At 42.0% G+C, this 27,061-nt stretch overlaps 1 protein-coding gene across 1 annotated transcript in view; it reads right to left on the bottom strand.

Annotated features, from left to right (window-relative positions):
* The window catches only part of acap3a (ArfGAP with coiled-coil, ankyrin repeat and PH domains 3a), a 119,927-nt gene that overhangs the window by 64,698 nt on the left and 28,168 nt on the right, over positions 1–27,061 (bottom strand). Inside the window, exons 2-4 of the mRNA XM_061735207.1 lie at positions 11,069–11,126; positions 6,879–6,998; positions 6,221–6,274 (exon numbers count right to left, since the gene is read on the bottom strand). Coding sequence (XP_061591191.1) covers positions 6,221–6,274; positions 6,879–6,998; positions 11,069–11,126 — 232 coding nt within the window. The remainder of the gene's footprint in view (positions 1–6,220; positions 6,275–6,878; positions 6,999–11,068; positions 11,127–27,061) is intronic.

The raw sequence follows: 27,061 nt of genomic DNA, 5'->3' as shown, positions 1-27,061 counted from the left end.
TGCGGCGATTTTATTATAAAGTGCAAAACGTCTGTTTGGTGATCCAACTCTGAGGTGCAGATGTTCATAAACCTGGTGCTGAGGAGAGAATTAAAAAAGGGATGTAGACGGGCTGTTTTACTCTCAGCTGCTCACGGCTCCAGCTGATTTCTCATCAGCGCCGACATGAACAAAGCGGTTGCGCAATCGAGTACGTCACAGCAGCTTCACCCCAACCTGCCCACTTCTCACCTGGCTGTGGAAAAACACACGGGGACAAACGGGAAGAGCCGTGACGAGCCGAGCCGGGCTAAGGTGGTACTAATGCAAAAGCTCCATTAGTGTCCAGTGAGGCTGTACTGGGCCGGAGGGAGGAAGAGGGAGAAGAGGGAGAAGAGGGCCAACATTAGGCCAGCGTTAGGCCGAGAGGCAGCTGAGCTGCAGCAGAGCCAGCTGGTCCCGGGCCAAAGCTCACTCTCCTGCGGTCTCTAAGTGTGACACACTGAACAAGACAAACAGATCTGTCAGTCTGACGGACACACGGACCTCAAACGTCTCATTTCTGCGTCAGACGGAGCAGAAAAGAAAAATGGGAAATGAACCTGCCAAAACTCTTATAGGAATAAGCTTAGAGGTCCAGAAAAATCAAGAGCCACTCATTATGGATTAACCTAATCCATGAAAAACACACACTAAACCGCCTCAAGAGATCCTAAAACATTACTTTAACCTCTTGCTGAGAACCTAAAAAAATGACCATTACAAGTTCATGGAAGAAAACCTTCTCTAATGTCTTGAATGTTACAACAGTTAGAGTATTTTCTTTTCTCTCTTTCCAATAAATACAGCTATTGGAAAACTCTGACTTGATTTGACGACAGATACTTTAACGCCAACAGTTCTGGTCCAGTCAGAGCCGCGGTTGGCTGCACTTTGATTAAAAAAAAGAAAATAAGTGGTTGTTGCTTCTGAAAGGTTAGTTTTTATTGTTTTCCTTGACTGAAGTGTTTTTCTGATGGTAAGACTGCCGTGATGAAATCAGCTGCCAGTGATCGCTCCATCCTGACCCTCAGCAGGAGTTAACATGTTAGAGCTCATCCTTTCACTGCATTACAGCCGCTAGATTTTAATGTTGGATATCTCTTAGTGACTACGTTTACATGCAGTCAAAATTCGGGTTATTGCTAATATTCCGGTTACTGAAACATTGGGAATATTCCGTTTACATGATAATTAATCATTCAGGATATCTGGATCAAACCAGCGACGCACGAAGAACGTCATGACGTAATTACCGTCATTTCTGCTTCTTCTTCCTGTATCCAAATTCAAAACTAATGCTGCTTTGCGCAACTTTTCTCTCACCTTCTTGTAAATCTTCTATCCCGGTACTTTCTAGCGTCTACAAATGCAGAAATGTTCATATCCTTCATTACATTTATGAAGTGATTAGTCTCCTCCTGGTCTTGGTTTCTCCGTGTTTATAAGAACTTCCTGGACTCAAAAGACCAGGATTCCTTGTGAACAGAACATGTGCAGAAAACAGATTCCTGTTCCGTTTGATGGGGATATTCTGTTTGGTGTTTACATGACCCAATATTCAGGTTTTAAAAGGAGAGTAACCCAGGGCTCATATTGAGGTTTTTAAAAACCAGAATATGAGCAAATTTGGGTTATTCAAAGGGGTTATTGCTAATATTCCGGTTTTAAAAGGGTTATTGATGCATGTAAACGCAGTCACTGTTAGGTTAGTGTTTGTTTTACATTGAGGCCAATAAACCATGACATTTACATTCAAATATTAGGGAAAATAGTATATTATCATCCTGTTTGACAGCAGCATGAACAATGTAAGGGTAATTACTACCTCCCTAATTGGTATATCGACATCATCACTGCTCCTTCACCTGTCCTTATCTCCACATGTGAATACTGTTTGATAATCTGCAGGCAGCTCATCCTCTCACACGTTACCGCTCAGAACTTTACTGAATCAGCAAGTTCATTTCCTTTACACTTTTTTACAAAAACAAAAGGTAACATTTTTGACAAATTCCCGGGGGAATCCCATCGAACAGTGTTCTTTGTCTTTTTGGACATATTATTGTAACTACTGCTACAACAAAAACCAGAAATGGAATGTTGTGACGACCATGTCGTATGAACAAAACAGCCTGATCATTCAAAAGGCAGAGCCATTTATGTAATGGATAATGATTCAGTGTTATAGCACAATACGTCTCATCAATGAGAACAAAAACAGGTTGAACATGACTTCAGATTGACCTGCTATGTCACAGATACAAACACGCGTTTTCAACACACTTCTAGGAGACAATAGATTATTTACACGTCTGAAAAACAACCTCATGAAAGTGTAAAAAAGGGTTTCGTGATATTCTGCTTTTTTTTCTTTTTTTTTTTTAAATTATAGCCATTACATTACAGTTTTTTCTCAGTGATATTTCAAATCTCGGGGTAATGGAAACAGGAACAGCGGCAGACCAGACCTGCCAGTCCCGTGGAAGTGCGTCCCAGTAGTAAATAGGGGAGTAACAATATATCGTGCCACGAAATTACGCGTTACGTGTCGTGGAGGTGACAAACTGTATCGCGATATTGGATTATTAATATTAATCTATTGTGTTGACTAGTACCGCCCGCGCCTCGACCCACGGACCAAAATCTTCCTCCTCAGAAGAAACTAGTACCGTTTTGGTCCCGATCACGGGACTCTTGCAGGGTTTTGAGCTCTGAACTTTTACTTATGTAAGGCTGGTGTAGGGTTAAGCCTTACCTTATTAAATTAAACCTTTTTGGGGTGGTGAGTAGGATAAACACGGGGACAACTTCTGCTGAGTTCCAGTGTACTTTAATGTCCCTCAACAGTGTAGGATTTTAGAACATCAACACAGCACCTAGTGCCGTACTGTGGCGTATCACTCCGCCCAATCTAAAACAGACTAATCACTACAGATAAACTGACTAGTGTCATTATAGTCCCTGATTTACATCAGAATATAAAGAATATATTTATAAAATAATGAACCCTGAATTACCAAAATAACCTTCTTAACTAAAATAAATCTCCTCTTACACTTATAAGGTGAGCATGAATCAATCTGTTTTTTTATGTAAAATTGTATGTATTTACTTACTTTTATTTATTTATTTAATTTTAGTTGTTAAATTTCTGGAAAAGGGGGCCGCTCGGTGGCGCAGTGGGTTAAGCAGCGGGCCATATACTGAGGCTACAGTCCTCCTGCAGCGGTCGTGGGTTCGAATCCAGCCCGCGCACCTTTGCTGCGTGTCTTCCCCGTCCTCTCTCTCTACCCCTTTCCAGTCTGCATCTCCAATAAAGGGCCACTAGAGCCCAAAAAAACCTTTAAAAAAAAAAAAAAAAAAAATTCTGGAAAAGAAAAAAGTCAAATCATACATGACAGAAACTATTCAGTTTGTGGCAAAATATTTTTATTGTATGAAACTGAAGATGCATAATGCAAACCTGACATTTACTTTTAGTTCAGTTTGTAGGAAATGGTTGGCCTGGCTTTCTCTTTAAAACTTAAACAGTTATAAAGCATTACAAACTGTAACAATAGGACAAACACACAGTATTGTTTTGTATTTTGTGTCTTTCAAATAAAAGACCATTTTTTCCAGTCATATGTTCCTCATTCAAGGTTGTTAAAAAAATACTGCTATAATATCGTATCGTTATCGTGACCTCAATATCGTGTACCATATCGTAAGATTAGTGTATCGTTACACCGCTAGTAGTAAATGGTTATATTAGCCCGTCTGAAGATGATCCAGGGGTCTGAGCTAACGGCAGCACATAACGCAGTTTTCTGCACAATTACAGAAGAATTAGCATTTGGTGTTACATCTTTAGTTTAATCCATGCGAGGCCTCACATGCTGTCAGTCCTGCTCAGCGTAACCTGACCTCAGAGTAATAACCTGACCCCGTAGTAAGTAACAGACTGCAGTGTGTCAAGGTCAAACAGGGTCACTGGTGTCCAGCAGCTAAACCTAATCCTCGCCTGCCTGAGCGAGTCCGACCATCAAAGCCGACCTTCCTCTCCACCCACGGACCGAGGGGATGAGGAGGAGGAGGGAGGCACAGATCTCCTACGGCGCACATTTGTGGGATTTCAGCGAGGAATGTGATGCGCACACATGCAAACAACCAAAGTCTGTGCACTTTTCAGCATAGTGAGGCTCAGCGGGTTAATGGAGTTCAAAAGGCCTGGGGGTCAGAGGTCACGGGCCGGACTTAATGACAAGTTCTGCTTAATGTAAGGAAATGGACGCGTATGAATGAAAAAACTGTTGCAAAATGAGGATTAAGAAAAATATGACCTGCTTTTAAAAGTCCTGTAGATTTTGAGAATTAATAGTTACTGATGAGGTTCTTTGTATCGCTGAAAGGAAAGAATAAACAAAAAGGTAATCGGAGAGATTCACAACCATGCGGCCACATTTTCTTCTCCTCATTCATGGCTATTAGGTAAGCTTTGGAAAAAAAATAAAAGTTAAATACTTTAAGGTATTGTGACATCATTTTTAAAATGCTTTTAACACTATTAAAAGTCTTGGCCAACATCCCTCAAATGTGTCTAAAAGGTTTTAACAAGAAAAACTCTAGTACTCCATTCCTGGCTTTTTATGACGGTGTTTTTTTGCGCCGTGAAAAAATGCGTCCTTTTCCCCTTTTCCTGTCAATCATTGCTCCGCTCCTCCTCCAAACCTCCTCCTCCAACCAACTGCTACACACTTCTGCCAGCGTCTCCACCATGGATGTATTATATAACGGGTCTCCACACACACACGCGCACACCGACCACAAACACCCACACACACAGCCCAGACAGGGCGACTACAGCCCGGGGATGAAGTCCGTGCACACACCGAACCGGACTTCTAACAGCGGCGTCAGAGAGTTAAGCCGGGAGCGACAGGCGAAGCATGCACGGAAAAGCAGCACGGCGAAGTAGTCCACCGCAAACAATCATAAAAATAAAGGCATGCAAGCAGCAGTGTCCCCTTGTCTTAAGTCCAGTCAGTGGTCTTCTTAGCAGTTTTCCTCCGGTGATTAGAACAAAAGAGGCTCTAAACAGCTCCGTGTTAAGCCTCATTTATGGTTCCGCGTTAAATCGACGCAGAGCCTACGCCGTAGGGTTCAGCGTACGGTGCGCGTCGCCGCGTAACCCTACGCCGTAGGCTCTGCGTCGGTGTAACGCGGAACCATAAATCAGCCTTTATGGTGCGCTGGAGAGGAGAGGAGGCAGGGAGCTGGGTGGAGGGGGCGGTGATTTAGCGGGCCCTGACGTCACGGCCCGCCACCAAACCACATGCGCCGTTTTTGCACAGTTATGCGGAAAATCCCAGAAAGCACATAATACACTGAATGTTAAAAGTTTGTTGTTTTTTGGGTATAATTGATGTCAAGACACCCAACAAAACACAAAAAAAATCAAGAAAAATGTGTTTTTCATGTCACAATCCCTTTAATACTATTAATTACGGAAGAGTATTAGGGCCAGGCACGAGAAGAAATATTTGAGAGGGGAAGATTTTTTTTTTTTTATTGTGCACTTCGAGAAAAAAGTCGAAATGTTGAGAATAATGTTGAAATACAATTTCAAGAATAAAGTCGAAATTTCGCCTTTTTTCTCAACATTTCAACTTTATTCACGAAATTTTGACTTTTTTCTCAACATTTTGACTTTTTTCTCGAAATTGTACTTCAACATTATTCTCGACATTTTGACTTTTTTCCTCAACATTTCGACTTTTTCCTCAACAATTCGGGCTTTTTGACTTTTTTCTCAACATTTCAACTTTATTCACGAAATTTTGACTTTTTTCTCAACATTTTGACTTTTTTCTCGAAATTGCACTTCAACATTAATCTCGACATTTCGACTTTTTTCCTCCATATTTCGACATTTTTCTCGAAGTTCATAATGAAAAAAAATCTTCCTCCTTTTTATTTTTCTCCTGCCTGGCCCTAATACTCTTCCGTGATTAATCCATATGTCTTCTCATGAAAAAAAGAGATCCAAAATGATGCAGATACAAGAGTCCTAAGTGAAAGGATGTGGATTCAGTGTGATCCAGCTGGATGTCCCATCGCAGCAGAGGGAACAGAGAAACAGAGAACCCCCCCCCCTCCCCTTACGTGCTACCTGGCGCTGGTGTGATGCTGCTGTACGTGGCACACATGGACAACTTACCATGTGGTAGTTGATAATCTCCTGCAGGCTTTCCCCACACTTTTCCAGGCACTCCTGCAAAACAAAAACAAAAAACAGTGAATCTTTAGCTGCACAATGCATCCAGAAAAATAGTAACTGCTGCTTTAGCTGCATTTTTGAGAATAAAGGAGGACATTACGAGCATTCACATGTTAAATCCAGAATTTACTGAAATTATAAATGGAAACCAAGCAAAGGCAGTTATGTCCAAACTGCGTATTGTCACTGAGGTATTTTTGAACCATTATAGTAAAAGGAGCCATTAGTGCAGAGCTGATTCCCCTTTTTTTTAACAATGGAAACTACAAAGATGAACAAGACTTATAGGAAAATCAAAATCAGTCACAGTTTAGGCCACGAGGGCTTTTAATAGTCTTTTTTTGTCAGCTGCCAAGATGCATGTGCTGTGTGTTGGAGCCAGAAGTTTCCAGGCCCGACATGATCCTGGCTGACTAATCTGTTAGTAATCAGGTTTATTCATACAAAACAGACATCCAAGGCTAACGCCCCAAGAGTAAAGAATTCCACACAATGTCATGACCCATCGTGAGGGAAACTGGGACAGTAAAAGGCATGATACAGTCTGATAAATCAAACACAGGCCAGGAAAAATGTCTGTGCTTCATTTGAATCTCACCGAGATCATCTCATCCTTCTTGCACTGCTGAGACAGGTCCCGGACGCCGTTGACGAAGAGCTTGTTGGCGCTGACGTAAACCTTCCCAGCTTCGATCATCCCGCTGCATAACTTCACCAGCTAAAGGAGAAAAATCACACACACACAAGGTAAAGTGAAGGTTTCACAGAACACCATATGAAACTTTCACTATACACACAATGAAAACACCTTTGCTTTGTGAGCGATTCAGACAATGGAAGTCCTAATATTAGACTCAAGACTAGGAATGGGCGATATTTTACCGTTCACGATATACCGTCAAAGAAATTCCCCACGGTAAGAATTTGTCATCTTGCGGTAAAAACGAGAAATTCCCGTGGATGACGTTTTTGTGTAACAAACATGGCGGATCTGAGAGTGAGGAGCTCGTTGTTAAATGAGATTCCAGCTCCGTTATCTGGAACTGGTTTGGATTTATAAAGAGAGACGAGGAGCAAACATCATCTATTATGTGCAGAGTCTGCAAAAACAGAAGGAGATGGTTGTTACATTTTGATATAACGTTTGACTATTACGAAAACAAATTGCAATAGTATCTAATTTGTGGCATGTTCCAACCACAGGTGAATTTGCACATTTTATTTATATTAGAAGAGGTCATCACTGATAGGATTTTATTTTCAGTGAACTTTTATTTTTTTGTCCTGTTTCTTTATTTATCAGGTTGTATTTTTTTTCTACTTTGTGATTTTATAAGCTAAGAAAACTTGAAGGACAATGGTACTTTAGCTGTTTGCTGTTATCCCACTGTTTAAGCCATACAGTTTGAATAAATGTTGAATCTGTTCTTACATTTCAAACTTGTTTCATTTGAGTCATTACAGTTTTGCAGTACAGGTGTACTAATTTAATTGTTTTTTATCAATTCAATGTAATTGGTGTAGTTTAGTAGTATTTAGTATCTTTTAGAGCAGTGATTTGGTTCCAAAGACTGAATGTGGTGATAGATTTATAGTTACAAAGGTGGAGTTGAATTGGTATTTTAAACAAATCCAAAAAGGATGCTAATAATGTGTTCCTCCATGTTGTTGCTACTCGAGTAAATTTGTTTTTCTTCCGGTAGACGTAAATACGTAAAGACGTCCCCCCCCCCCTATCCAATCAACCTTCCCAACCCGCAGACCTGTAGAGGAATTGGATAAAGCCGATCAAACGTGTTTTCCATGTAAACCTCAATTCAGAATTACTATTTCCATGTAAACTTGAAGAAAGAGAGACAAAAATAAAAATATTGAAAACAACCCCTAAAATAACAAAACAGAACAAAAGTTATAAAGACCTAAGTTAACTGAAGCTGGTCAAGGTTTATAGCTTATTCCCTGAACATCAGCAGAAAAAAAAAAAATAAAAATAACTAGACTAGGTTTATGTCATTGATGATCATACTTGAATGTTTTTGTGAACATTTATACACATCTTTTGGTTTCTCTGCAGCCGTCAGCAAAGTGTTGTTTTCTTTGCCAAACCTGCTTTGCTTGGCTTCTGGCCGTGTTTTGATGCCAGACTTGGGCTTTTTACCAACTGTCCTCTCAAATCATGTCTCATTTCCTGCCAGCTGCTAACCAGACATTACACTGATGCTTTCTTTCTTTTAGCATAAAGACCTAGTTCAGCATTGTAGAGAACACACTGATTTTTGAACAAACATAAATGGAATAAATAGATGAGATTACGTATTAGTGCTAGATCTGTCAATTAAATATAGAGCAATGGTTTTCAAGGTTTAAAGTAACCAGCCTTCACTCAGATAAAGATTGGAAAGTTTGGAAGAAACCTCACTCCAGCCCATCACTTTGGCCAAATTCCTTTACATTATTGTTGTGTTGTTTAATGTCATAAACGTTTAGCAAGTAGCCCAAGATAGCCAGATTGTTGCTGGCATATTTTTGCTTCATTTATTGGTGGTTGGCAACCATCAAGGCCAGTTCAACCAGCAGCGGCTGAAAGGACGAGGAGCTTTGGCCTCCCAGGTTTCCTGCCAGACTCAGTCTAATAGAAACTCCACGTGGTAAATGACATGTTTCTGGCCCCCCTCCCTTTTGTCTCATTATTTTCCTTTCTGGGATTAATAAAAGTATTTTTGAACTTTTATTTTGAAATGGCATTATGCGCTTTATAATGCGGTGCGCCTTATAGTACGGAAAATACGGTGTGTATTATTTATATACATATACATATACATATATATATATATATATATATATATATATATATATATATATATATATATATATATATAAAAATGTCTTTACTATTATATATGTAAACCTTATTGCTCCTCCTTTTCTGGTTTTTCTGGTTTAGTTTTGCTATTGTTTGTATGTAGGACAGGCATTAATATCAGCACTTTGCTTCTGCCTGTGCCTTTTCAGTCACTATTTTTCGATAATGTTTGTGTTCAATGTTTGTAGAGTGATGTGACTGAATAAAGAATTTCAATCAGATCAACCTCCGACGTGAGCGTCACATGAAAAGCATCTGGCTGCTGGTGCTTTAAAGCCCGTCACATTTCCATGACCCCCGGCCCAAGTGTTCGACCGGACTGAGGGACATTCATTATGCAGGAGGAATCTGCCAGTGACACCAGCTATTAATGTCAGCAATATGGCATTAGACACGGCACAGTGATGTGCTGCCGGGATTGAACAAACCGGGATTAATGGTCAGGATGCTTTTTGTGTCTGTTGCGTCACAATATATTACGACGGAATATAGAGATTGTTTCTTTTCCAGTTTGATATGAAACCTTAGTGGCATGCAGGCTTGTGATCAGCACTGCCACACTGCAAAAACTCTAAATCTTAACAACAGTATTTGTCTTATTTCTAGTTAAAATGTCTAATTTTTAGTCAAAGATTTTTTTGCTTGTAATGAGAAGATAAATCTTGTCCCACGGGCAGATTTTTCTACTTATTTCAAGTGAAAATTTATTTGAAACAGGTGAAAATTGTCAAACAAGTTATTTTTCTGGTAATGACTCTTGTTTTAAGTGAAATGAGATTTTTTGACAAAAAATTAGACATTTTAACTAGAAATAAGACAAATATTCTTTGTAAGATTTTGAGTTTTTGCAGTGCATCTTCACTTCCCTTTGTTTCCGTCAGGGCTGCAGCTTTGCCCTTCCCCCTTCAGATGGACGGCTACTGTACCAAGTTTTAAACGCGGGTTGAGTTAAAATGATTAATCTGGATAATTGTGCTCTGGTCTGGGTCGGCTGAGTCACAATAACCAGAAAATCTCAATACATTAGTAAAATAATACATCATAAAAAAAGGGGCGGCATGGCTGTGTTATTTCAAAGTTTTAGAGTTGATAGCAACATCAAAGATACTGTATGCACTCAACCATTTCTGATTCCTGGCACCTTTAATACAAATAGTCAGGAAAATAAATTATTCAAAGCTTATATGTAAAGATGCATTTATTTTTTCCATCACTTGGAACATAAAGAAAAAACTTGTAAAGTAAACTAATATTGAGTCAAAATTCGTGTAATATTTAAGAAATGTGTATCAGCACTGTCACATTAGGATAAATCAGTCATGATGAAGACAATTATTCATTTAATTTCTCTCTTGAGAAAGGCAAGCGCTGTCTGAAAACCACGAAGGTCAGGTTTTATAGAAATGAAGCAGCAGATTTATGAGCTGCGTCAGAATCAGATGAGGTCTTTAGGATGGATCTCGGGCGTGAAAAAAGCCGGCTTTAAATAAACATGTTTCATTCTCAAATCTGTTCTGAACTAATGAGTGTTCTCAGTGAACATGTCTGATATGTTCAGCGTCGGTGCATTTGCAGCTCGCCATGAAACTCTATTCATATTTCAGATCCAAAACAAAACCAGGAAGGATAAGAAGTCCTTGCTACTTTAAAGCAAATGTCTAAGCCGTTTTTTTCCCTATTTTTGATTGAGTACAGAGAAATGGGCTTGGCCTGATCTCAGCAGAAAAGAACACTAAACAGGTACCAAACATGCCGGTGGACAGGGCTTACTACAAATGTCAAAAAAGCTGTGCTTCACCTGCCAGAAAAATAGACATCTTTAAGTGCTATTCATGCAGACACAAGGCCTGAAATTCATGTTTCACATCCAATTATTTGCTTACATTTAACGGATGGCTTAGGCACAGTGGTAATAAATGTCTTACCTTATCTAGTTTAGCCTCGATCTCCACAACCTCCGTTTCCACTTCATCAATATTCGCCCTGAAAAACAAAAGGACAATCATGTAATACATGCAAAGTACTGTGGGACGGTGCGACTAAAGTTCTATTCAGGTCCTCACTCTCCCTGCAGAAATACATTTACAGTCTGATATTGATTCCCTGTGATGTAAAAGAGCTCAAGGAAGCTCCGTAAATCTGGGATTTTGTGGAGCCAAAGCAGACATGCTGACGCTTCCCCCAACAAGGGTGTGTTAGGGGGCGTTGGGAGTGTTGGGAGTGTTGGGAGTGTTGGTGGACGTCATTCTGGGAGCAGTTTGGATCTGTCAAAACAAAGTGCCCACGGCCTGAGTGAGGGGGAAACATGGCTGTAAACCAAGGCTGGGGATCCATTCAAATGTCAAGAATCGATTCCGATTCTTAAGATTCGGAATCGATTATCAAGATTTGATTCGATCTGATTCCGATATTGATCTGGGTTAGTGTTATTAAAACTGTTTTTTGAGCTGTTGCATGAATTATATGACTGTAGTTCTGCAACATATTACTACTAGTATCATATTGAGATTCAACAGCAAGTATTGCAGCTAATGATGCTGTAAGGACCAATCAGCTCCCAGAATGCTGATAGAACTGAAACAGAAACATCATGTGGGTCAGAATTATCAAACAGATCCAGGGAGGAAACAGAGACGGATGAAATCAGTTTTATTTTTTCCCACATCCGTTTTTATTTGTTCCATTTTCGATCTATTTTGATTTTTAATTTTTGAGAATTTGGTTTTTAGCATTTTTTGCAAATGTAACCCCAAGACAGTATAGAAAATATTTTCATACTTTTAAACATATTTAAAGGCAAAGACATGGCACCAGTTATTCTCGTGTCCAACAAAACGTTCCTTTTTTGGGCATAAACAAAAAAATACCAAAAGTTGTAATGTAATAATGGAAAAAAAAAAAAAAAATATTGATCATTAGACATATGAATCGATTTTTAGGAATTAATATGAGAATCAAAAAATCGATTTTTTCAACACAGGCCTACTGTAGACCCAATCAATCACACAACCACCACCAAAACCATCAGAAACCCAGCTGGTTCTGGATGCCCCCGCCCTCCCGCCCCCGGGAGAGGTGGGTTTAGTTGGATTATGCCACTCTTCAAACACCACTCCCCGACTCCTCCGAGCAGGGAGCTGATGTCAGAGCAGGAGGACTGTGACGTGATCTGCTGCTCTTTTCTGCTGCTCCTCTGTGGGACTGATGTCTGCACTAAAGACCCTCTGCATGATCTACAGCCCGACCTGGCACAGCTATGTGTCTGCTCAGCTCTCTGAAACCAGAAACAACTGCTCCCACCGTTATGGATCCCAGAGGAGAGATTGGAAAAACTTGGGCTTGTGGTCATAAACAAGTAAAATAAACAACATGGAGCCACCGCCACATCAAACCAGACCAGCCGAGAGAGAGACTGCAGGAATAAAACACACATTTTGATACAGTCTCTCCAAGAACACTGCAATGGTACTTTATCCATTATTTCACCAGGATTGAAAGGTTGTACCTGCCTCTGGTAGGCAAGTTTATTTATATAGCACAATTCAACACAAGGTGATTCAAAGTGCTTTACATCAACATTTAAAGCTGCAAGACACAATTAAACAGTAAATAACAAATAAAATTAGTGATGCACCGAAATTAAAATTTGTGGCCGAAACTGAAACCGAAAATAATAATAAACACTTGGCCGAATACCGAACAATACCGAACATGGTTCTTCAGCAGTTTTTCATTTATTTTGCCAATTTTTTCACCATTGCATAAATCAAATACATTTTATTTAGGCATGCTTTTCAAAGAAAAAAATCTTTTACAAAATTACAAGGTAGAAAATATTTATTTAACATAAAAAAAATGACATTTTTTAAATTTCCCAGCATTATGTTGTTTTGGTTCCACAACGCCGTTATTAATTGTTCGGTTTTTTTCCCCACTTATTCCATCGAACACCGAAAGTGTTTTTTTGCCATTTTCGGCCGAACAATTTCGGTTACCGAACAATCAGTGCATCACTAAATAAAATGATAAGAAAAGTAGTAATAAAAAGCACAAGTTGTTAAACAGTAAGGGCAGTAGAATACAGCAGGTACAGGTCATTCTTACAATGGCAAGAATTATGTTTCTATACGGTCAAAACGTACAAAGACCGGGTCAAATACAGTATTACAAAAGTAATCTGTAACAATTTGTACAGTGAATTAAACCAATTTGACAATTCTATGCCACAATACCTGTTTCCAGGTCTTATTTCACACAACTGACGAGAATTATGTTTCTATACGGTGTAATCGTACAAAGACCGGGTCAAATACAGTATTACAAAAACTGGTAAACATTTCTTCGCCAACGGAGACCAATCCCTACCAGCATGTCAAAGTGAAACGTTATCGGGGTGTAAACTGGATGTGCTCTAAACAAAGTCTTCATCCTAATTCATACAAGTCATTTCACAGAACAACTTGTGAGAATAAGGAGAAAGAGGCCATCGCCAGGTTATACATGATTCAGAAGCAGAGGTGGTAGTAACGAGTTACATTTACTCTGTTACATTTACTTGAGTAGGTTTTGGGAAATGTTGTACTTTTAGGAGTAGTTTTGAATCACTATACTTTTTACTTTTACTTGAGTAGATTTGTGAAGAAGAAACTGTTCCTCTTACTCCGCTACATTAGGCTACGTTGAGCTGTTACTTTTCTTTTATCCTTTTATCCACGTACGCGTCAATCTCATGACATCACTGGGTGATTCTTTGGGAAAAATGTTTGTTTTTGCATGTTTTGTCACATTTACACAGACTCAAACACACACAGAGTTTCTATGAGTTCATGTTTGTTCTAGTTCTGCCTGGTTAAAAAAGAAAAGTACAAAGGCTTGACATTTTGTGCTACTTGTGCTGAATTTATTTTTTGATTCTGTTATTTTATTTATTTTATTATTTATTAAAGTACTTGAATTTACTTTATTTTACTTTTATTTTTTTAATTTAAGCTATTTTTTATTTTTCATTAATTTTCATTTATTTTATTGATTTAATTTGCCTAAAGGTGATTATTTTGTACTTTTGTCTGTTTGAATGGTTGTGTAAAAAAAATAAATCAGACGTTACTCAACAGTTACTCAGTACTTGAGTAGTTTTTTCACCAAGTATTTTTTATCTTTTACTCAAGTAATTATTTGGATGATACTTTTTACTTCTACTTGAGTCATATTATTCTGAAGTAACAGTACTTTTACTTGAGTACAATGTTTGGCTCCTCTACCAGCTCTGATCAGAAGTAAATGGACCATGGTTAAATGATAAAAAAAATCAAATAAAATCAAACAAACCTCCCCCACTCCCCACTCGCTGACACGACTCTGTCATGTTGCCAGTACAGGCTTGCATAAATGTGGGATTTTTAATTTAGGGAGGTAAAAGTAGCCCCAAAGTCCAAGGGTGAGTTGGTCTGAGCGTCCTCTGCTTGGTTTCCTCACACACTTGGTTTGATAACGAGGTTATGTTAGAAATCCTGCGACAGCGCCGTGATCAGAGTATTTGTGGCGTCCATAATGACCAAAGCTGGCGGGAAATGTAACTTGTGCGTCCCCTCTGGCCCTGGGGGGGGTCAGGGCAGAGGGCTGAGGGCTGGCACGTGCCCCCCCAACCCCCCAACCCCCCCAACAGCTCTACTCCCGTCATCTTCTCTTACACGACCCCAGAGAACAGAGAGGGGAATACTCCGGAGAGGAAATGTATGTCAGGAGCTTTAACTCATGCAGAATGAGGACATACAGTTCATAAATAAATCAATAGCACATTGCACATGTGGATGTATGTTATCCTAACCTCCACTTGTATACTTCTCAAACGTAAGTCAGATTTTAGCAGGGCCTCCCTTGTTGTGGGAGTTGTTCTCCTCACACTCCTCAGCAGCAGCAGCTGAGGATTAAACACCACATTTCAATTTAAAATGTTCACTCATCAACATTATCGGCGGATACTTAAGTTGGACGTTTTCACTGAAACTTGAATCAATTCTTGTTTCTAACTAACCAAATATATGTGATATGTGAGAGACCCCAGCACAGATAAATGCTCCAGAAAATATGGTTTTTAAACCAAAGAACTATGTAATTATTCTAAGAAGTCCAGGAGAAAGAACCACTTCTTCAGAGAAGAACTGGGTGACGATCCGCACGTATGTGGTGGCTTTTATTCATGTTCAGCTGTTAGGAACCACCTTACTGTTTCTCATTTACCTGTTAATAAATCCACACTGCTCGGCCTTATTATGAATGTAAATAGTAACAGAAAAGTAACATCTAAAAATAAGGCTTAAAGCTTTAATGCCACAGCCACACTCTTTTCTTTAAACTTAAAAACACAAAAGAAAAGAACATCTAGATGGACGAGAGCGCCACCGGGCGTCTTCCCCGCCTCTCCTGCACTGAACACTGAAGAAAACAATTCTTGACAAATATAAAAAATATTATTAATATTATTATTCTGTTCCTTATGTGATACATCATATATGATACAAATGTAACTCCCTGCATTCATGGATCATCAAAGAAGTGACTGGGAAATTAAATTTTTGAGTTTAGGATATTGTAGGAGGCTAGTTTAATTGTGCCTTGATCTTTGTTTATTAATTGTTTGTGTTGTATTTATTTATTTTTTTGTTATTATTTTGTTCTCTCTTCTTATTTTAATTTTTATATCGCATATGATATGATATTGTGAGGGAGGGACAGGACTAAAGCGTTCTGCTTCCTCCTGTTCCCTCTCCAACACATTATTTTTATATTGTTCTTGATTTCTGAATGAGACTGTTAAATTGTTTAGTTTTTTGATATTTTGACGCTTTTAATTTGATGGTGATTTGTTGTTGTTCGAAAAAAAGCCAACAATAAATAAACATCCAACATCCAGCACTGGCTGCTGCTGATGTGCAGGCTGATGTGCAGGCTGATGTGCAGGCTGATGTGCAGGCCGATGTGCAGGCCGATGTGCAGGCCGATGTGCAGGCCGATGTGCAGGCCGATGTGCAGGCTGATGTGCAGGCTGATGTGCAGGCCGATGTGCAGGCCGTGTCTCCGGGGAGGGACAGCTGCTGCCCCCAGGCTCCAGGGGCTCGCCCCCCCGTCCCACTGCACATGCCTCCCGTAATGGATGCACATGCTGCTCTGGGCTCAGAGCAGCATGTGCCGGGGCCACGCTCTTCTAATGGCTCTTTTCCACTAGTATCTACTCAGCTCACTTCTACCCGCCACGGCCCCGTCTTGCTCTTTTCCACTACGGTCCAAGGCGGATGGAGCCGTGCCGAGTAGGTACTTTTTCTGTATCTTTTCTGCCGAGGTTCTAACCAGGCTGAACTGGCCCGGGATCTGACGTCACCACCCTCCACACCACTGATTGGTCGGGGGGCGGGGCCGTCAGACATTTGAATCAGGAAGCGGGAGTCAGCGCGAGAGCGACTGGCGGCGATTTTATTATACAGCGCAAACGTCTGTTTGGTGATCCAACTCTGAGGTGCAGATGTTCATAAACCTGGTGCTGAGGAGAGAATTAAAAAAGGGATGTAGACGGTGATAAAGAACGATCAGATCTACCAGGAGCTCTGTGTTTTTTTCTCAGCTGCTCGCGGCTCCAGCTGATTTCTCATCAGCGCCGACATGAACAACGGGGTTGCGCAATCGAGTACGTCACAGCAGCTTCACCCCAACCTGCCCACTTCTCACTAGGGATGGGCGGTATGGACTAAAAATGTATCACGATAATTTCTGGCATTTATCCCGATAACGATTAAAATGACGATAGAAAAAAAATACCAATTCAACTCCATCTTTTAACTATAAATCTATCACCACATTCAGTCTTTGGAGCTCGCTCGCTCGCTCGCTCGTTCGTTCCTTCCTTCCTTCCAACAGGAATTTATTGTTTTTACCGTGAGATGACAAATTCTTACCGTGGATTCTTTTGACGGTTTATCGTGAACGGTAAAATATCACCCATTCCCACTTCTCACCTGGCTGTGGAAAAACAAACGAGGACAAAGCGGGTGGAGCTGGGACGAGGCGTCCCGAGTCGGGGCGTGCTGAGTAGGTACTAGTGGAAAAGCTCCATACGTGGTTGCAGGTCCCGGTCCAGCTCATGAGTCGGCCCCCGAGTCACAGCAACGAGAGCAGCAGGGACGGTTCCCACACAGGGGCCTCCATGACAGGCAGACACAACCTTATTCATGTACGGTGAATCTCTTTACGTTTCACTCTCAGACACTCACGAAGGCACGGCGTTAATGTCAGGACAAAAAAGGGCTAAACAAATACAGCCTGACACAAATATAACTTATCAAGCAGGATCTGCGTGGGACCTGGTGTCATTCCCCTGATGTGAAGCGCTGCGATTAACAGCGTAATAAAAGCAGAGACTGTGCAGAAGCAGCAGCTCTGGTTTGTGGTTGGTGACGTGCTGACGGGGAATCCAGGGGAAGGGGGGGGGGCAAGGCTGCAGGTCTGCTTACTCCAGTTTATACAATCACTAACTAACATGCTGTCTGTGTTGACATTGGTTTGAGTAAAACACAGAAACATTGCAACAAGCTGGAACTTCTACAGTAGTTAGAAAATTGAACAGAGATGCTCCACGTTGTCATGTGAGACCTTTGATGCTGCAAAAAGTATTGATCACTGCAGCAATGATTACCTCCTTTAAAAGCCATCTATTGGACTTCTAAAAGTGGATACGTTTAATACCTAAAGTAAGAAAAACTAAAATGATTCACTGAACTCCTGCGACAGTGCCGTGATCAGAGTATTTGTGGCATCCATAATGACCAAAGCTGGCGGGAAATGTAACTTCTGCGTCCCCTCCAGTGGGTTTCATGTCATACAACAGTAGATTGAATACAGTGATGCATACTTGCCCTGTTGATCAAATTACAAGCTATTTAACCGTTTTAAGCTGAGTAATTATAGCAATGTATAATGATTGGTAAGGTACTTTTAAATTATGGCAGTTATAAAAAAAAAAAAGAAAAAAAAAAGGGTATAAATGACTCAAAATTCGAAAATATTTCCAGCAAGTGGAATAAAAATGAGTAAGAGTAGAATAAAAAAAGTACAACTAAATATAACTGTCTAGCACCTGAGTAAATACGGCACGTGAAGCAGATGTGAATGCAGCTGATGCCCCAGAGGGCTGCTGTTTGGAGGGATTGGGACGCAGCAGTCTGGTCGTCCGGCGTTGGGGCGACGGAGAGAGAGTCAACACTTGTTCCAGGTAGTGACCCCTAAAATACCACCAAATTCAAATTATCCTGCAGCTGGGACACGTTGAGGGAAAAGCAAAGCAACCACAGTGGGTTAATGCACCAGCAGCATAAAAATGAGACCCGATAAAAGTCTCAAAGCATCTCCAGCAACGAGCAGATGAGCTTTTTTCACTCTCACCTTCACGTGACCTTCTGCACTGTGAAGGGGGTCAGAGGTCAGAGGGCGTTGGGTTGTGACGGCCTGGCTCTGTCGTTCTATCTGAACCCCATCGTGACAAACACACTTCCTGCTCGCAGAAACATTTGCCACATTATTGATGGCTTTAGTGCCCTAATTGAGACCTGAAGGACTGAATGGACGACTCCCTTCAGGCTTGAGTTATTAGTAGTTGTTCTGCTCCTGTTGCCCTCTTCAACCCTCTTTACTTTCATCCCCCACATCCAGACCACTATAATCTAATGACGGAGCAAAAGGCCTGGTTTATGACACAGCAACAGATACTGGAACATGTAAAAACGATCCATTTCTGGCGACAGCGCAAGCCCAACAATATTGGAACAATGTGAAGCATTTATCACTTCTGCTGCTGAAACCTTTGATCCAAAATAGAACTGTACTTCAGGGAAACCATCATCAATGACCAACGTAGACGCAGTAGAGACGTTAAGGACCACAGTTAACAACATCCAGCTCTACACCAGCAATCAGGCTGAAGTCAGAGAATCCACGTTACCAATGTCTGGTATTCATGAAGGGTTTGCAGCGATCACATTCCTACTTTACAAGTAAACGGCTCATAAGGACAAAAGGGCCCATATTTGTTTGTTTTCATGGTTTTAAAGAAAATCCCTCCACAATGATCTGAACATCCTGCGCCCGTTCCGGCTGTGGATCCTCCAACAAGACACGACTTCTCACCAGCATCATTTTAAAGTCTGAGATTGGGCCTGGGGAGGGAGGACCGTGGTGGCCGTACCCGGGCATGGGCTTCATAAATGGATGGATAAATGGGTGTCCGTTGTCTGAACCTGGGTCTGGGGCCCTCTGATGGTTCCTTGTTGGGGGGTTCCCTCTCTCCGGGCCCGTGTCCGCCCCCCCCCCCCCGCTGCCCTTGTAGCTGGCCGCTCCTTTGGCTCTGGGGTCCCCGCTTTCGTTGGGGCGGGTGCCGGTCGACCAGCGTCGGGTGTGGACCTCCTGGCCGCATGATCGGCCCATGCCATCACCGTGGGTTTCCTGGCTGCCTCTTCCCGTGGTCATGGGGTTTTCCTCCCGCCCTCTTCTGGTCCTCCGTGGGGCTGTGGGTGGTCAGGGTTCCGGGTTTCTACCTTGTTGGCTTCTGGTCTCAGGTGGCTGGTTGTTCCCTACCTCCTCCACTGTAGCTGCAGTTCAGGTAAAACCTTGTTTTTTACTTTGCACACACACAGTTACACAGACACACACACTAGAGCCCTGCACGGGACCGTTTTCTTCACCCTCTTCCCGCCCGCTCCATTTCTGACCATTACCACCCACAACGTGTGTGTGTTCCACTCCTGCCCGCTCCCGCAAAACTTGAGAATTTATGCCGCACAATAATAGAAATGCATTGATTTTGTCTTCTCCCGTCCCGCAAGAGAAATGTTGTCCCAGACAAATCTATCTGATTTAATGTTAACAAGAATCAGCAGGAGAGACCACGTCTCTCCAGTGTTGGCATCGCTCCATTGGCTACCCGTAAAATTCAGAATCCAATTTAAAATGTTATTACTTGCGTATAAAGCCCAAAACGGCTTAGCTCCGCACTATTTGCAAGACCTGATAGTGCCTTATGTTCCTGGCAGAGTTCTCCGTTCTCAGAGTGCAGGTTTACTCGTAGTTCCTATAGTATCTAAATGTAGATTTGGAGGGCGGGCGTTCTGCTATCAGGCACCACTACTATGGAACCAACTTCCAATCTGGGTTAAGGAGGCTGACACCACCTCCACCTTTAAAAGTAAACTTAAAACCTTTCTGTTTAGTATAGCCTATAGTTAGTGTTTAGTAAACCTCTAGCTGGTGTTGGTAAATCTCTAGGTAGTGTAAACTCTAGTGTGTTAGACTCGCTCCTGTAGTTTCTTGTGCTGGCCCCCCTTCTCTTCTCTTTTTTCTCTTTTGTTCATGGTGCAGCATCCTGCCGGTGGCGAAGAGCATCTCTGAATGCAAAACATTGGATCCTGCAGCGTGGGAATGAGAGGGGCGGGGTAACGGCCAAGGCAGGCGGGGGAGAGATTTGTCCGTCAAGACTCCTCCCCCTGGGCCTGCCCCTTCTCAACCTTTCCCCGACCCTGCAGCCCAACCTGGGACTTGATGATTGGGCCGGAGCTTCGGGAGCTGCGTGCTGGCCGGCGGTCCCCACCCCCGGTCATCCCGTTGCTGCTTCCACCTGCCTGCTGTATTGTTGACGTCCCCGACTCCCAGTCTGACCCTCGGCAGGAGGGTCCCCCCTTATGATCCAGGTCCTGGTCCAGCTTTCTTCCTCCTAAAGGGGAGTTTTTCTTGCCACTGTTTGGCTTAAGGTTTTTCTCCCACTAGGGGAGTTTTTACCTGCCATTGTTTAAGTAATAACTGCTCGGCGGTCATGTTCTGGGTCTCTGGAAAGTGTCTAGAAACAACTTTTGTTGTATTAGACGCTATATAAATAAAATTGAATTGAACATTGTGGAGCGTGATGGATAATTGACAGTTCATAGGCACCTGACCGACAGATGCAAATCCATCATTGTCCTCATCGCACAAGCTATTTCACCTTTCGCGCACGCATCAACGAGAGTAGCTGTGGGTGGCTCAAATTACACAAATAACAAAATAAACAAAGTTAACAAATGGAACGAATTAATTTAACAAATGAATCACTTGGCCATGATATTGCTGTGGAGGAAGAGAATGTTGCTGTTTCCAATCCCTCGTCTCTCTTCCAAGATGCTCCACAGACACTAAACGCAGTTTCTCCAAATATCTGACTTGCTTTGTCTTTGTTTTGTAAAGGATAATAACAGGATAATAGTTAGGAATTAGGTTTACATCAGGAGGCTCCATCTGAAGCCGTTAGGTTACCTGCTAAACTCATCCACTGGTGCATGTAGAGTAATTAATGCAATATATATATTTACACACAAAACCTACGCTCAGAGTTGGCGGTATAAAGGCGCGCTGGCGAAGCCGCCGTTCCTCCGCCTCCACTCCCCTCCCGACCTCCAACCACGGTGGTTGCAAACCTGCCGATTCATTTTTAATGCAGCGTCACTCGACACTTCACTGCTTCTGGTTTTGGCCCGGTGTTATCTGGTTCATCGTCTTTACACCAAATTCCTGTCCCTGCCCACTGCACCTCTCTGGATCGCTCCGTCGCCCCCCCTCCGTTATCCCTCCAGTATCAGCTCATCACAGAGGTGTAGAAGAGGCAGAGCGTGATGTCGGGCCGTTCACAACAGCCCAGAGAGGCAAATACATGCAGAACAAAGCAGCTAAAGATGGAGCACTTAAGACAAACACGGTTAAGACCCGGAGCTTCCTGTCTCAATGTTATATTCATAGTTCCAGGAGAAATGTTTTCACTTTTAAATGGAGGATTAAACCTTTATATTCTCGGTTGTCGTCACAAACTGCTGCACTGCAAAAACTCAAAATCTTAACAGGAATATTTGTCTTCTTTCTAGTTAAAATGTATCATATTTAGTTAAAAAAAAAAAATCTCATTACACTTAAAACAAGACTCATCACTGGAAAAATAACTTACAATTTTCACCTGTTTCAACTAAATTTTCACTTGAAATAAGTAGAAAAATCTGCCAGTGGAACAAGATTTATCTTCTCATTACAAGCAAAAAAATCTTGTTCTACTGGCAGATTGTAAGTGTAATGATATTTTCTTTTACTAAAAATTTGACATTTTAACTAGAAATAAGACAAATATTCTTGTTAAGATTTTGAGTTTTTGCAGTGTGTCTGATAACAAGAACCAAACAATCTTAACCCAGACCGTGAACAGAGCGTTGCGACGGCAACCCCGTGACCTCCATAAAAACCTTTGCACCCAGACCAGCAGGCCTTTTCTTTTGCTTCATCATTTCAATAATTTAAGCCGCCACTGTGATCTGCAGTAACCACACTGAAATGCATTTGAGGCGCAGAGGGAGTTCAGATGCCTCCAGTAATACCATCACCAACATGATCTCCAAGCCCTGACTGTTGTTTCATGAGCTCAGGCTTTTATTTCCACTTGAGAGCTTAAATGTGTCCTTCATACTTAAACCGGCCTGCTTTCTGTCCCTGAAAGCATGGAGCTGCCATAGCGCTGCGCTCCACGTCAAGCCCTCCTCTACAACACGCATCAACGCTTTTGCCGAAGTGACACGCCTGCTGCGATAAAAATGACTAATTCATGCTCTGATTACAAAATGAAGGAAGCATGAGCATTAAGCCACTGCTGAAAGCAATTATTGAGCTGCGTGTGCTGGACGTGTGGTATCCATCACGGGATTAACATGTACATCTCAGGATGGGCCCTCAAATAAACTGTGGAGTTCGAATGTGATCCCAGTCATTAGAGCGAAATCTCCCCGCTGGAACGCCGCCGTGCCAAACACTTGTGTGTGAGGCCCGTCAGCTGACTGGCAGCTATTCTCCAACTCCTTTTCTTTAGCAGACAGACCACCCACTCCTTCAGCGGCTTCAATAAAGAGACCGCCAAATGATTTCCTCTCGTCCCCGTCTGCTGGTGTAAAAGCTGCAGTCAAAGTCGGGAGAGGACTCACCTACTGCAGATGATGGTGCCAACTCTTGACGAGATGAGAAAGGATCCTGGACCCTTTTCAGGACCCAGAAGTCTAAAGCCGAGGACACACCAACCCGACGTCGCCCGCTGTCGGCTGACTGCTGTGTCGCCTCGCGTCGCCTGTGTCGGGCTGGGTCGGGCTCAAAAAGAAGCAATAGACACACCGCAAAGACGACACCCAACGGCCGACTAGCACGTACGTTCTGCGCAGTCTGCGTTTCAATTTGCCGCGATGTTTTGGGAGAAGAACCGCCGGTCCGGGGAGCAGCAGCAGCTCAGATCGCCAGGTCAACCTGCCGTCGTCCCGGGGAGAAACCTGCAGCTCTGTGGAGAATTACCTCTGGCTGAAATAAATCATTTAGTTGTAGCTACGCCTGTTAAGAAATTTGCTCCGAAAATTTCGGGATTTCTGCCTGCCTGCCGGCTCGGGAGCTGATTTATGGTTCCACGTTAAGTCGACGCAGATCTGAACAGCCAATCACAGAGTGAGCTGTTTGACCGACGGCCGACGCCGATTCGACATGTGGAATCGGCTGAAAAGCTGCCGACGGGCGGCCCACCTGTGGCGACGTGCGGGACACACCGGGAAAACTAGGCCGACAGACGCACCGACACTCATCGACGGCCCGACGGCCCGACGGCCCGACGGCCGACTTGGTGTGTCAGGGCCTTAAAAATCATGGGATTTCCAGGTCACATCTTGGGCTGATGAGGATGTCACTGCTCTGTGTGATCAATACTTGCAGCCTTGTGTTGTGTTTTTGTGCCGGCGACTCCAGCGCGTCACAACCCCCCGCCAGAACAGTAGCTTCATTATCAGGGTAAATGTGATGCAGAGTGATATAAACAAGCCACACACAGATTCCCCCAGATGACAACCATGACTACGTTTACATGCAGTCAATATTAGCAATTACCCGGCTGCGCACGGCCATGTAAACACAAAAAAATCCCTTTGAATAACCAGAATTTGCTCATATTCCGGTTTTTAAAAACCTGAATATGAGCCCTGGGTTACTCCTTTTCTAACCTGAATATTGGGTCGTGTAAACGCCAAATGGGATTTCCCCATCAAAAAGAACATGAATCTGTTTTCTGCACATGCTCTGTTCACAAGGAATCCTGGTCTTTTGAGTCCAGGAAGTTCTTATAAACACGGAGAAACCAAGACCAGGAGGAGACTAATCACTTCATAAATGTAATGAAGGATATGAACATTTCTGCATTTGTAGACGGTAGAAAGTACCGGGATAGAAGATTTACAAGAAGGTGAGAGGAAAGTTGCGCGAAGCAGCATTTGTTTTGAATTTGGATACAGGAAGAAGAAGAGGAAATGACGGGAATTGCGTCATGATGTTCTCCGTGCGTCGCTGGTTTGATCCAGATATCCTGAATGATTAATTACCATGTAAACGGAATATTCAGAATGTTTCAGTAACCGGAATATTAGCAATAACCCGAATTTTGACTGCATGTAAACGTAGTCACTAAGAGATATCCAACATTAAAATCCAGCGGCTGTAATGCAGTGAAAGGATGAGCTCTGGGGTGATGAAGCCCCATCAGCGTGTGTTAACCCTCCTGATTTCATCACGGCAGTCTTACCATCAGAAAAAAGCTTCAGTCAAGGAAAACGAATAAAAACCAACCTTTCAGAAGCAACAACCACTTATTTTTATCAAAGTGCAGCCAACCGCGGCTCTGACTGGACCAGAACTGTTGGCGTTAAAGTATCTGTCGTCAAATCAAGTCAGAGTTTTCCAATAGCTGTATTTATTGGAAAGAAAGAAAAGAAAATACTATAACTGTTGTAGCATTCAAGACATTAGAGAAGGTTTTCTTCCATGAACTTGTAATGGTCATTTTTTTAGGTTCTCAGCAAGAGGTTAAAGTAATGTTTTAGGATCTCTTGAGGCGGTTTAGTGTGTGTTTTTCATGGATTAGGTTAATCCATAATGAGTGGCTCTTGATTTTTCTGGACCTCTAAGCTTATTCCTATAAGAGTTTTGGCAGGTTCATTTCCCATTTTTCTTTTCTGCTCCGTCTGACGCAGAAAAGAAAAATTGAATTTTCACAAGGAATCTTGGTCTTTTGAGTCCAGGAAGCGACATATGGAAATTCTCAGGCCAGTCGGCGTGGGTGAACTCCATCATTACGACCCGTTCCCACCAGTCCTGACTGCACCTTCATCCAGAGTGTCCGGATGCAGTTTTGGATACAGGAAGAAGAAGCAGAAATGACGGGAATTGCGTCATGATGTTCTCCGTGCGTCGCTGGTTTGATCCAGATATCCTGAATGATTAATTACCATGTAAACAGAATATTCCCAATGTTTCAGTAACCGGAATATTAGCAATAACCCAAATTTTGACTGCATGTAAACGTAGTCCATGACACGAACGTATCCCACAACTTAGGAACTTCATCCTCTATTGACATTTGTTGGTTCCCTGACAGAAAAACAACAATAAAACCCGACAAAAGACTCTAGTTGCTATGAATTACTTGCAAAAAACAACATTTAAAAAAACTGTTGCCAGTGTGGCACAAAAACCCTTTTCCTCCATCTTTTATTGAAACAGAATACAAAAGTGTGTGTCCAACACCACGCCTTCAAAATCTGCTGATGCAAAAGCCAAATAAAGCTCAGAGAAGTCAGTAGTGGATGACCCGAGTGCCACCTGACCTGACCAGGCTTCTCCTCGCAGAGAAAACACACACCCCAAAAATGTGTCTTTGAGCAGCGAGGCCTGAGCGCAGCCCGTCTGGCTGCAATAAAAGCTCTTGTAAATCCCAAACACGGACGGAGGCTGGTGCAGGCCGAGGGCAGGAACTGCTGCGTCTGCATGAAAACATTTATACGAGGCCCAGACACGTTACAGAACTGCTGGATAAAAAAAAACAAAAAACGGCAGACTGACGTTAACTCTTGCAGCACGAGCTGCAAGTAAAAAAGAAAAGCTCTGAAATGCAAACTAGATTAGACTGGGTCTCAAAATAGATGTGTGCATGCTTCTCATTTTCAGCATTTCAGCCGAGCGCGGCACGAACCTCCACGGCACTACAGAGACATTCCTCGTGTGATTGGGGCTCTTTAACTGTATTTCATTAAGTCCAATGAAGCTGGAGGCCGTCGGGAGGCAATAAATTCAGGTTTAGCCTCTGTTTTTGGGCTGAATGCATCACAAAGCTGGTTACCTAAGCAGATCACAAAGCAGGATCGTTTATCAATACTTTCTCTCAAACTAATTATTTCAATCATCGTTTTCATGGAGACTTTGAATTGATGCACAAACACCAGACACAACTCTAAGGACCCAGATGAGTAGGTTGCACTGCTGATAAATAGTTAAGCATCAATTAATCAATGGGTGGATAAGAATTAGGGCTGGGCGATATATCGAAATTTTAATATATATCGATATATTTTCAAACGCGATATGGTACAAGACAATATCGTTTATATCGAGAAATTTTTTTTTTTATGATCTTGATATAGCTTATTTTGTGACAAATTGACTTGAATGTTTTAGTAAATTTTAGTCCTATGTATTTATTGTAAGTTATTCTTGATACCGATGTAAAGGACACATGTCCTGTATCAGTCAACTTATTAAACTTATGTTTTATTTGAGATTTGCACAAATGTTTTGTTATTTGCACAACTGTCAACCTCAGTGGAAAAGTCTGCCTGTTACTGTCTACATTGTGTTAATTGCACAGTGTATTTTAATTGTTATGCAGGAAAGGGATATTTGTTTTATTTTATTCAAGAAGCATTTTTATTCTATATATGCAGGCAGTTTATTTTTATTTCATTTGTTTTATACATGTTGATATTGTGCAGACCTCTGTTAATAAATGTACCTGT

The sequence above is a fragment of the Cololabis saira genome, chromosome 12 (assembly GCF_033807715.1).
Source record: "Cololabis saira isolate AMF1-May2022 chromosome 12, fColSai1.1, whole genome shotgun sequence".
In the NCBI taxonomy this organism is placed as follows: Eukaryota; Metazoa; Chordata; class Actinopteri; order Beloniformes; family Belonidae; genus Cololabis; species Cololabis saira.
The sequence above is the reverse complement of the archived record's forward strand: the minus strand, read 5'-3'. Positions and strand labels throughout refer to the sequence as shown.